The 13,031-nt window shown below is 43.6% G+C and overlaps 1 protein-coding gene across 8 annotated transcripts in view; it reads left to right on the top strand.

Annotated features, from left to right (window-relative positions):
* The window catches only part of inpp4b (inositol polyphosphate-4-phosphatase type II B), an 801,341-nt gene that overhangs the window by 419,558 nt on the left and 368,752 nt on the right, over nucleotides 1-13,031 (top strand). For all 8 annotated transcript variants that reach the window (XM_073042760.1, XM_073042761.1, XM_073042759.1 and 5 more), the window contains one exon: nucleotides 560-604. In XM_073042760.1, coding sequence (XP_072898861.1) covers nucleotides 560-604 — 45 coding nt within the window. The remainder of the gene's footprint in view (nucleotides 1-559; nucleotides 605-13,031) is intronic.

The raw sequence follows: 13,031 nt of genomic DNA, 5'->3' as shown, positions 1-13,031 counted from the left end.
GTATCTCTGACCCAATATTACACTCTGCTTTTGTAATAACTTAAGGTCTAAGGGCAGAGGACAATGAACTCTCTGTTCGTAGAGCATGAGCCCTTTTAAGATAACAAAATTAACATTCAATGTGATAAGCATTGAAGGAAATCCATTTCTCTAATTAAGGAGGCATATTTTGGCATTACTTTTGCTGATGTTTTTTTTTCCATCGGGATATTCCCTATCTCATTATAGATAACTAAATAAGAAGAGGTAGTGAGGTGAAAATATCATGTTTATGTTTTTAACCCTTCTGCAAATGTTGCACAAACTGCAGAATTTCTATTTCTGCTATGGTACTTTCTCTCCTCATTGATTTCCTGTCCTGTTCTAAAAAAAAAGATTGACTGCTAAAAGTAGGGCATGTTTGCAAGTCAGAAAGAAATGGGTAGAACATAAAGATGACAAGAGGTTATACGATATACTGTGCATATTTGTTTCATATGACATAGCAATTTATGGATTTCTTAATACTGTGACAAAAGTGTTATTGATTAATCTTATCTTTATTCCCATTAATCTGCAGGGATTTCCAGTTTTCCATTTGAACCCAAGTTGGAATTCAGTCTTGGTAAGATCAGACACTATCTCTGTCAATGTTATAATTAGAGCCAATATCTTAAGGCATAAATATTACTATATACAATGTGTTTTAATAGTTTGTCTTTAATTTTTATTGAAGAATTTCTTACATTTTTAAAAATTAGCTTCATGAAATGATGATTTAATAAGCTGAAATTTTTAACCCAGTAGTGTTGTGATGCACTTCTTTGTGTTGTGATAATTTCATCTGGCTTACTTAATCAAACATTATAGTGGGACACAAATGTTTTACCTCAAAGAAGCATCAGTTAAAATGTTACGTGCATTTTTGAGCTATACTGTACATCTGTTCATGTCTGACCTCTGAATTTCTCTCATATCTTATGTGAGAACTTGAAATAACACATGGTTCTTTCATTTTTATTTGCCATAACAATCATAAACCTTCCAAAATTTACATGTCATATTGAGCATCACTATACTGTATGCTTTTGAGATGAAGCTCTTTGCATAAATATAAACATGGGAAATTCTGCAAATGCTAGAAATCCAAACTAACACACATAAAATGCTGGAGGAACTCAGCAAGCCAGGGAGCATCTATGGAAATTAATAAACAGTCAATGTTTTGGGCTGAGACCCTTCTTGCTATTCTTCTGTGGAATTTAATAAGTTCTGAATAAGGGTCTTGGCCCAAAATGTCAACTGTTAATTCAATTCCATAGATACTGCATAAATATATATTATTTAATTCTATTAAGTACATGAATGTGACAATAGCAAACATTTCACATAACATTGTGTACACATTATGTTATTGGCAAATAACATAATGTGCACATAATAGGTTAATTAAGAGATAAGATTGACTACAGGAGTATCATGATAATCCACAAGTTTCATGAATCTTCACTGGCTTGGTGGCCACACATCTGTCAATTTATTAGGTAGTAAAAGGGTGTAAAGAGGGCCAACCTCCAACCACAGCAACCTCTGCCTTATCTGCATCTACATTATGAATACCAAAGTGCATGTGGCCTTAGCAAGCATATAGATCTTTATTAATACACCCTTTAAAAGAGCTTGAAGAACATAGACATTGTTTATAATACTTACATTGACACCTTGTTAAAAAGTAGCTGGTTTGATCAAGTGCTAAAATGCAAAACGGTGCTAAAATTGAAAAACGCACCTACAGTAAGCATCTTAATAAAATATTTTAAGAAACAATACTTTTTTATGATTTCAAAGGACTTTTTAAGATGGAATGAGCCACCGCAAGGATTGCTGACACCTTCCTTTTAGGAGCACTGTTAAGTAGTGACAGCCTTAATACTGACAGCCTCTTCTGCTAACCTAACCCTTTCTTAATCCATTTCATTCCCTGTTCATTAAAAGTCTAGCAGTTAGCTGCTGTCCTTTCATCTTTATCGTATAATGCAGTTATTTCAGTAGGTCAGGCACAGCAGTACAGACATCCATAGTACTAATAAATTAGTTGTCTTTCTTGTGTCTTGGCATTCAAGGGTAATTTTCTCTGCCTCGTTATGACTACATCCATTAGCTGTGGTACTTCAAGATGATGCTGTTCTAATTATGGTGCAGCAACTATTATTTGTCTGCTGTAAGTACTGGTGCTGAGCACTTCTAAGAAGGATAGTATGTTGTTAAAGGTAAGAGGTGATCATAAAGTAAAATATTAAATTTTTAATGAATAAAATTAGGTTAGCTAAACAGCAAGCTTTCTCATTTCAAGTCCTGTTTTGAGTTTTACTTTCACTATTTTTTAAGAGGATTAAAACAGGTCCAGTCCTACTTATACAAATTATACTTGAGAAATTGTAGATGTGGCATCAGCAATATTTCAATTGTAGTTCTAGCAGTTTTTGTATAGTATTAATTTTTCACTTCCCACTCAGACCTGGCAGTTCCAATTGTAAACAATAATGCTGGCTTTGAGAGGAATATCTACTAAACGATGTTACTTAAAGTGGCATAACAACAATTATGGAAGAGATTTATTCTGGGCAAAATTAAAAGATTTTATCATTGCTGAAATATAACAAAATGTGAGGTGCAAGCAAAGAACTTAATCCCCTTGTTGATTTGATTCTAATTTCTATAGTAGTAATGTAAGTGTAAGTGTAATTTTCACATTTTGTATCATAAAGTCGTACACCATAGGTGACTCTTATGGCCCACCTCTTCCATGCTGACTGTGATACCTATCCATACTAATCTCAATTTCCTGCACTAGAGTCATATCCCTCTATACCTCCCCTATCCAAATACTTGCCTTTTTATTGTTGAACTGTATCTGCCTCACCCTCTTCTGGCAGCACATTCCAGATATTAGTCAACCTCTCTGTGAAAAACTTATTCGCAGATCTTATTTAAATTTCTCCATTCTCACCTTTAACCTATGCCCTCTAGTTATTGATTCTCCTGCCCTGAGAAAACAAAATTCTGACCATCTAGCTTACCTATACCTCTCAAGATTTTGTGAGCCTCTTTATTTGTAACATTCCAGGAAGAATGAGCCTAGACTAATCAATCTCTCTTTTTAATCACAGCCTTCAATTCCAGCCAGCAGCTTGGTGAAACACACACACGGTGCTGGAGAGACTCAGCAGGCTACGCAGCATCTATGGAAAAAAGTGCAGTCATCTCGAAACGTCGACTCTACTTTTCCCATGGATGCTGCCTGGCCTGCTGAGTCCCTCCAGCATTTTGTGTGTGTGTGTTGCTTGGAATTCCAGCATCTACAGATTTTCTCTTGTTAACAGCTTGGTGAATCTCTCTCTATTGCCACCATATCCTTACAGTAATGTGACAATCAGAAGAGTACCCAGTACTCTCACTCCAGTCTGATATTTTGTACAGCTGCAGTTAGACATCTCAATTTAAGTACTCAGTGGCTTGGCCTATGAAGACAAGCATACAGAATGCCTTTTTTATTACCCTATTTACCTAGGTCATCACTTTCAGGGAGTTACGGGCTGCACCCCAAAGTACCTCTGTACGTCAATGGCGAACGGCGGTGGAGGGATCTTGAGGGTGGAGAGGCCGCAAGTGGTGTCCGTAGTGCAGCTGTTGGCATGGTGTTGGGTGGGATGTGTGGGTCGGTGTGTGTGCGTGTGGTCAGTAGCGGGGTATGTGACGAGTTCCCACAGAACTGGGGATTTCTGACAGTGATTGGTGGGTGGGGCTCGTCATACTCCATTGTCATGCTTTTCAGGTGGCTCTGGAAGTCGAGTCCCAATAGCACGGGGGCACACAGTTGAGGCATGACCAGTAATGTAAAGTCTTGATATTCTGTGCCCTGCACCACTAGTGTCACTACACAACCACCCCCGGATGTCTGTTGTATGCGACCCAGAAGCCATGGTGACCCTTTGGCTTACTGGCCGTGTCACAAGTCCGCAGCGTTGCACCGTGTCCGGGTGGATAAAACTCTCCTTGCTGCCCGTGTCAAACAGGCAGCTTGTCCTGCGCCCCTCCACCAGGATGTCCATCATTAACCTTGCAAGCTGATGGGGAGTGCTTTGGTCGAGGGTCATGGAGGCCAGAATTGAATTGCTGTCTTGGTCCGGTGCGGTGGGGTGCCTGGTAAGCACCCGTAGGTCGTAGACAGTGAGAGGAGGCGCCGACCAAGATGGCCGCCCCCATGCCTTGCATGCGGTGGTGGGCAGGTAAGATGGCGATGGCCAAGATGGCGACCCCCATGCCTCGCACGCGGCGCTGCTCGATCCCACTAGCGGTTTGGACTTACAGGCCTTGGCGAAGTGGTCCTTCTTTCTGCAGCTGGAGCAGGTAGCTTCTTGGGCCGGGCAGCGTTTTCTGGGATGCTTCTCGAGTCTGCAGAAGTAACACTTTACGGACTCGTGACTGGCAGCAGTCGTGGTCAATTCGCCGGCGGGTTGCGGGGTCTGCAGTGTCCACGAGGCCGTTGGGAGATCGCGTGCCTGGAGAGCGTCAGAGTTGTGCAGAGCGGCCTCCAGCGTGTTGGCCAGCTCAATCGCTGAATGTAAGGTAAGATCGGCGTGTTTCAGCAGCTGCTGGTGCACATACACTGACCTGATCCCTGTGACTAAGGCGTCTCTTACTAGGAGCTCCGAATGCTGTTCGGCCGTCAGCCCCCGGCAATTGCAGGCCCGCACGAGTGTCTGTAGGGCCCGGACAAACTCAGCGCTCGACTCTCCTGCCTGCTGCTGCTGTGTCGCTAAGCGATGTCGTGCATAGACAATATTTACCGGCCGCAGGTATTGTCTTCTGAGGGCGCTCATCGTGCTGTCGTAACTCGGCTGGTCTCTGATCATCGAGTAGACCCGTGGACTGACCCTGGAGAGGAGAACTCTGCACTTCGCGGCGGACTTGGTCACTTCAATCTCCTCCAGGTATGATTGGAAGCAGGCTAGCCAGAGTTCGAAAGCATTGCCAGCCTCAGGTGTTTGCGGGTCAATGTCCAATTTGTTGGGTCTCAAAACGCTCTCCATGCTTTAAAATTACTGCTAATAAAATTGATGCACTATCAATAACTCCAAAAGACTGGAAGTAGAGTAAATACTGAAAGGCTTTTATTAGCAGTAAAACGGAGCATGTCCATGCTGGATGATTGCCCTGGACTGTGGGAGGAGCAGTGACACAATCACCTTTATACAGGGGTCTGTGGGAGGAGCCACAGGAGCAGTCAGCAGGGGGGCGTGTCCAGACAGGTATACATGGTTTACCACACACCAGTCTGATATTTTGTACAGCTGCAGTTAGACATCTCAATTTAAGTACTCAGTGGCTTGGCCTATGAAGACAAGCATACAGAATGCTTCCTTATTACCCTATTTACCTGGGTCATCACTTTCGGGGAGTTATGGTCTGCACCCCAAAGTACCTCTGTACGTCAATGTTCCTATGGTGCCTATGTAGGTTTTCGCAAATAAAACAAAGTGAAATGTTTCATGTTTAATGAAACACGTAACACATTTTATTGAACTCCAGAACCTACACAAAAAAGTGTGCTAAAAAACTCTTTATATAAAACCGTCATCATGTCAGACCAGCCTCTTAAAGTGAAAACCCAATTCAGTGTCGGTGGTTGTGAATTATGTGCAATTCTCCCAATTATGTTACCTTACACAGAATTCACCATCACTGGCATTGTGAGCCTGTCTGGAGCTCGGGTGAGCTGCCCGGCTCAGGTCCTGTGTTCCATGGGTGGCGGAACCACAGGTACCGCTGGTTTATCCAGAAGTATGTTGACATTCTCTTGGTCATGTTGTGACGCCAGGGGCATAGCAGTGGAATACCCCAAATCTTGGTGGACTGGCTGAAGGCGATCTATCGAAATACGTTCAGTCTTACCCCTCTTATCTATGACATATCTTTTCTCCCTGTTCCAAAATGGGGAACAGGCTGTCGTAAGGGGGCCTGAAGGGATGTTGGTGTGTGTCATGGCAGACCAAAACAAACGAGGGGGAATGTAGGTCAAAAGGAACCCAAGGGTGTCGTATGCCATGTTGGGAGGTAGGACTAGGTGCAAAGGAATTGAATTTACTGAGCAGGGTGGAATGCTGGTGAGAGGCTGACCAGGCAGTCGTGTTGTCAGGAATGAAATCACCTGGCACTCATAGCGTCTGCCCATATACCAGGTCTGCCAAGGATGACTGCAGGTCCTCTTTAGGAGCAGTTCTGAGCCCCAGAAGGACCCATGCCTACACTCGTCCATCAAGGAAGTCCTCAGAGCAGCAAGACCTAGTGTTCGTACCAAAGTGAGCGTGGTAAAAACACAGGCCCGGTGTCATCTGTGTCCTTATATTGGGGCCTTGCTGACCAGGCTTATTGAGGTAGAGAAAGAAGGAGGAATGATGCAACGCTGCCCAGCTGGGTGTTGACTATCAGCCATTTTAACAAGTTCCTCGTAGTCCTTCACGGGCATATTAGCAAGGGCTATGTGGACTTGATCAGGCATTTGCTGCATGAAAAGTTCTTTAATAATAAAACAAGGATGGTGATTTCCCAGGGGAGAAAGCATGTGGTCCATTAACTCTGAAGGCCTAGCATCGCCAAGGCTGGGTAAGGAGAGCTCTGACTCCAATAGTCCAACAGTCTGTAAAAGTTGCATTTCCAGTGATTGGTATTTATCATGTTCAGGCAGGTGTCCACTACTCTTGCAGCCTTGGAATTGCTGAGCAACGCTATCACATAGTAAAATTTGGTGTCTTCTGCGGAAATTTCTCAAAGAGTGAACTGAGCCTCAGCTTGTACAAACCAAATGACGGCATTTTGCTCCTGAAACTCTGGCAGTTTCAAAGCGACTGCAATGGCCGACATGTTCGATAACTCTGGAATCATTCTGGAGCCTCGGGGTTGCCAATGTAGGTTTTTGTAAATAAAACAAAGTGAGGCATTTTATGTTTAATAAAACCTGTAACACGTTTTGCTGAACTCCAAAACTGACACATAAAAGCACACTAAAAAACTCTTTACGTAAAAACGCCATCACCTCGGACCAGTCTCTTAAATTGAAACCCCAACTCAATGTCAGCGGTTGTGAATGATCTACTTTGCTCCCAATTACATTACAGTACACCTATATAGTATATGTCTTACCAGAAATTGACTTCTCAAAGTCCATTACCTCACGCAAATTCATCATATCCTTAGGCAATCTTCTTTGCTATGCAGGATTTCCTTAATTTTCATATTGTCTGCAGACTTGCTGATTTTACTAGGATCCTGCTCATATTCCACGGCTACGTGTATAGATTACTCCTTTGATCCCCTTGGGGTCCTATCACTTCCTTAGCTATCCTCATATTTCTAATATACTCATAAAACTTCAAGTTCAAGTTCAGGTTATTGATTTTAAACTGTACACATCTATACTGCCAAATGAATCAACGTTCCTCCGGACTGAGGTGCACAACACAATACAATATAACTCACACACACAGCACATAAACTAACTGCCATAAGTAAATCAACAAATAATAATGTGCATTTATGTCAAAGTTAAAAAGTGAACAGTATAATATTAACACGAGGAAATCTGCAGATGCTGGAAATTCAAGCAACACACACAAAATGCTGTTGGAACGCAGCATGCCAGGCAGCATCTATTATAGATCTATTATCTATTATAGATGCTGCCTGGCTTGCTGCGATCCACTAGCATTTTGTAACTGTAGCATTACTGGTGTTTCATGCATAATGAGACCTGGGAGGCGACAGGGAGTTCAGGAGTTTAGTAGTCTTATGGCCTGGAGGAAGAAGCTATCTCCCATCCTAACAGTTCTTGTCCTAATGTTACAGTCCCTCCTGCCCAATGGTAGAGGGTCAAAGGGATTGTTGGATAGATAAGAGATAAGACATTGTGGCCATTACAGAGAGTTTGGATGCCTCAGGGACAAGAATGGCTGCTGAGTGTACCAGGCTTTAACTGTTTCAAAAAGGACAGGGAGGGAGGCAAAAGAGGTGGGGGTGGCGTGGCACTGTTAATCAGGGATAATATCGCGGCTGCAGAAAAGGAGGAAATCATGGAGTGATTGTCTACTGAGCCAGTCTGGGTGAAATTAGAAAGAGGAAGGGGGCAATAACTCTTCTGGGTGTTTTTTATAGACCAGTCAATAGTATCGAGGAGCAGATAGGGAGGCAGATTCTGGAATGGTGCAATAATAATAGGGTTGTTGTGATGGATGATTTTAACTTTCCTAATTTTGACTGGCATCTCCATTGAGCAAGGTGTTTGGATGGGGTGGAGTTTGTTAGGTATGTTCAGGAAAGTTTCCTTGATACAATATGTAGAAAAGCCAATAAGAGGAGAGGCTGTACTTGATCTGGTACTAGGAAATGATCAGCTGTCAGAGCTCTTGATGGGACAGCATTTTGGAGGTCGTGATCACAATTCTATCTCCATTACCATAACGCTGGAGAGGGATAGGAGCAGACAATTTGGGAAAACATTTAATTTGGGTGGGGGAAATATGATGCTATTAGGCAGAAACTTAGGAGCATAAATTGAGAGCAGATGTTCTCAGGGAAATGCAGGGCAGAAATGTGGCAAATGTTCAGGGATCATTTGCATGGTGTTCTGCATAGCTATGTTCCATTGAGGCAGGGAAAGAATGATAGAGTAAAAGAACCATGGTGTACAACAGGTGTAGAAAATCAAGATTAGGAGAAAAGAAAAGCTTATGAAAGGTTCAAAAAAACTAGGTACTGTTAGAGCTCTAGAAAATAACAGGGTTGTCAGGAAGGAGCTTAAGAATGAAATTAGGAGAGCCAGAAGGGGCCATGAGAAGGCCTTGGTGAGCAGGATTAAGGAAAACCCCAAGGCATTCTACAAGTATGTGAAGAGCAAGAGGATGAGCTGTGTGAGAATAAGACCAATCAGGAGCGATAGTTGAAACCTATGCATGGAGTCGGAGGAGCTAATGGAGGCACTTAATGAATACTTTGCTTCAGTATTCACCAGGGAAAAGGACCTTTGCAATTGTGGTGATGATTTACAGTGGACTGAAATGCTTGAGCATATGGACATTAAGAAAAAGGGTGTACTGGAGCTTTTGAAAAGCATTAAGTTAGATAAGTCGATGGGTCTGGACAAAATATACCCCAGACTACTGTGGGAAGCGAGGGAGGAGATTGCTAAGCCTCTGGCAATGATCTTTACATCATCAATAGGGATGGGAGAAGTACCAGAGGATTGGAGGGTTGCAAACATTGTTCCCTTGTTCACGAAAGGGAGTAGAGATAACCCACGAAATTATAGACCAGTGAGTCTTACTTCAGTGGTGTGCAAGTTGTTGGAGAAGATGCTGAGAGGCAGGATTTATGAGCATTTGGAGGGATAATCAGCATGGCTTTGTCAAGGGCAGATCTGCCTTATGAGTCTGATTGAATTCTTTGAGGATGTAACAAAACACAGTGATGAAGGTAGACCTTTGGATGTAGTGTATATGGATTCAGTAAGGCATTTGATAAGGCTCCCCGTGCAAGGCTCATTCAGAAAGTAGGTATTCAAGGAGACCTTGCTTTGTGGATCCAGAATTGGCTTGCCCACAGAAGGCAAAGGATGGTTGTAAATGGCTTATATTCTGAATGAGGGATGGTGACCACTGGTGTTCCACAGGGATCTGTTCTGGGACCCCTCCTCTTTGTGAATTTTATAAACAACCTGTATGAGAAAGAAGAAGGGTGGGTTAGGAAGTTTGCTGATGACACAAAAGTTGGGATAGTCTGGAGGGTTGTCAAAGGTTACAGCAAGACATTGATAGAATGCAGAATTAGACTGAGAAGTGGCAGATGGAATGCAGCCCAGTTACGTGTAAAGTGGTACATTTTGGTGGTCAAATTTTAATGGTAAGACTCTTTGCAGTGTGGAGAATCAGAGAGATCTTGGTATCCATGTCCATAAGGACACTCTAAGCTGCTGCACAGGTTGACGGTGTTGTAAGACAGTGTATGGTGTGTTTGCCTTCATCAAGAGTTGTGAGCTAATGTTACAGCTATATAAGACCTTAGTTAGACCCTACTTGGAGTACTGTGTTCAATCCTGGTCACCTCACTACAGGAAGGACGTGGATACTATAGAGAGTGCAGAGGAGATTTACAAGGATGTTGCCTGGATTGACAAATGTGCCTATGAGAATGGGTTGAGTGAACTTGCCCTTTTCTCCTTGGAGCACTGGAGGGTGAGAGGTGACCTGATAGAGGTGTATAAGATACTGAGAAGCATTGATTGTGTGGATAGCCAGAGGCTGTTTTCCAGGGCTGAAATGGCTAACATGAGGGACCATAGTTTTAAGGTGCTTGGAAGTAGGTACAAGGGTCAGTGTCAGAGGTAAGTTTTTCACACATAGAGTGGTGGGTGCGTGGAATGCACTAGCAGTGATGGTGGTCGAGGCGGATACAATAGGGTCTTTTAAGAGACTCTTAAATAGGTACATGGAGATTAGAAAAATAGAGGACTATGCAGTAGGGAAATTCTAGACAGTTTCCAGAGTAGGTTACATGGTTGGCACAACATTGTGGGCCGAAGGGCCTGTAATGTGCTGTAGATTACTATGTTCTATGTTCTATAAGAGGAATCATTGACAATGCTAAGGGCCCTGTGCTCATGATAGATGAGAGAGGCTCCGATAATCCTCTCACAGTCCTTCTAATCCTTTGTCGGGACGTGGTCAGATTCCTTGCAATTCCCACACCAGACAGTGATGCAGCTGGTCAGGACAATCGCGATGGTGCTCCTGTGCAAAATGGTTAAACTGCGGGTGGGGAGAGCCTGACTCGCCTCAATATCCTCAGGAAGTGGAGATGCCACTGTGCTTTCTTGACTGAAGGAGTGATGTTGAGAGACCAGGTGAGATTGTCCATTATGTTCGCTCCCAGAAACTTGGTGCTCTTAACCTTTTCCACAGAGAAGCCATGTGAGGAGTAGTCAGCTTGCATCTTCCTAAAATCCACAATCATCCCTTTGGTCTTGTCTATAACAACTCAACTTGAGTTGTACTCACACCATTTTTCCAGCTACTCTAATAACTCTCTACATGCCGCCTCGTCATCGTTGTTAACAGTGCTAACCACTGTTAATTCATCAGTGAACTGGATGATACGGTTTGAACTGGATCTAGTCATGAGTCAGCAGTGTGATCAGTGGTGGGGAGCAGCAGTGCTCAGAATGATGGAGCTAGGGATCTTTCTGCCAACACCGACTGACTTTGGTGTTTCCATCAAGAAGTCCAGGGTCCAGTTACAGAGAGAGGAGTTGAGGCCCAATGAGAATAGTTTACCCACCAACTTCTGAGGGATTTAGCACCAGGCAGAGTTTGAGAAAGAGCACCCTGGCATATGGGCGACCATTTTCCAGTGGGACAGGACGGAGTGGAGTGCAGAGGCTATGAGATCATCACTGGACCGATTTTAGTGATAAGTAATTGGAAAGGGTCCAATGTAGCAGGAAGATGGGAGTTAATGTGATCCATAACCAGCCACTCGAAGCACTACATTATTGTTGAGGTCAGTGCCATAGGACGACAGTCATTGAGGCAGGTTGCTTTTGGGCACTGGAATGATGGTGAAGCCTTGAAGCCTGAGGGGACAGTGGACTGTTCCAGAGAGATACTGAAAGAGGTCAGTCAGAGCCTCTGTTAAGTGGGCTGCACAGTCCCTCCACACCCTACCAGGTATGTTAACAGGCCTCACAACTTTCCCTGGGTTGACCATGGCTAAGGTCTTCCTCACATTAGCTACAAGCAGACAGAGTACCTGCTCCTTAGGTGGGGAAGGAGGGGGCCTTCTTCACCGCGGTGCACACTGTTGTGTGCATCAAACCGAGCGTAAAAAAAGCATTCAGCCTATCAAGGAGAGAAGTGTCACTGTTGTTGACACATAGGGTGAGCTTGTAGTACGTTATAGTCTGAATGCCTCATGTCTCTGATATCACAGAAATGGACGTATAACCTCTTTGAATAATCCCATTTTGCCTTCCTGGAGCTACGGGAATTGCATCTCTTGTCCTGAGAGCTGTCTTATCTCCCGATCTGAAGGCAGCATCCTGATCTCTCAGCAGTGTCCTGACCTCTGCTGTCTGCCGTGGCTTCTAATTTGCCCTCGCACAGATGCGTTTAATAACAGTGAAGTCCTTAGTGTACTTCTCTACGTAGCCAGTCACAGATCTCGATGTTAATGTGGTGGTCATAGGTAGCTGCCTCCCTGAACGTGTAATGCTGAGGTTGCTCGTTCTGGCCAGGTCCTTATCTCCCTTTGAAGCAGCATGACAGAAAAGTGCTCAGAGAATCCAATGGGAAGCAGCTTTGTATGCACCAAAGATCTTGATGTAAACCAGTCTAATGCGTTCTGGCCTCTGGTAGCAAAGTCAATATTGCTTGAAGAATTTAGGCAGGACTGTTTTTAAGTTAACATGGTTGAAGTCACTAGCAACAATAAAGAAACCATTGAGGTGTGTGGTTTGTAATTCACTGATGGTGCTGGAGAGCTCACACAGCACTTACCCAGCATTACTCCGTGGAAGAGAATGTATTAGGCCATAATCACAGCAGCAGTGAACTCCCTTGGTAAATAGAAGGGCCTGCACTTCGCCATTAAGAATTCAATCATAGGCAAACAGTGAGTCATCGTCCCTGAAGTGTTCCCATTAATGTAGAGATATGCACCTCCGCTGTGGGTCTTGCCGGAGATTGTGGGCATTCGGTTGGCCTGAAAAGAGAAGAAACCCCCTAGCAGCTGAGGTCTTGATGGATGTTCACTTCAGGGGTAGTGTCCTGGAGCCACGTTTCTGTCAGGGTGAGCATGCAGCTGTCCTTCATCTCACACGGATTCAGTTTTAGATGCAGGTAATCTTGTTTATTTTCCAGCAAATTAACATTTGAAACCTGAATCAAAAGGTTTTAGAAATCTTCTTAATTCCACTTGCCTTGATCATTTCTTGGATTCTTTTC

Source organism: Hemitrygon akajei, chromosome 4, assembly GCF_048418815.1.
Source record: "Hemitrygon akajei chromosome 4, sHemAka1.3, whole genome shotgun sequence".
In the NCBI taxonomy this organism is placed as follows: Eukaryota; Metazoa; Chordata; class Chondrichthyes; order Myliobatiformes; family Dasyatidae; genus Hemitrygon; species Hemitrygon akajei.
The sequence above is the reverse complement of the archived record's forward strand: the minus strand, read 5'-3'. Positions and strand labels throughout refer to the sequence as shown.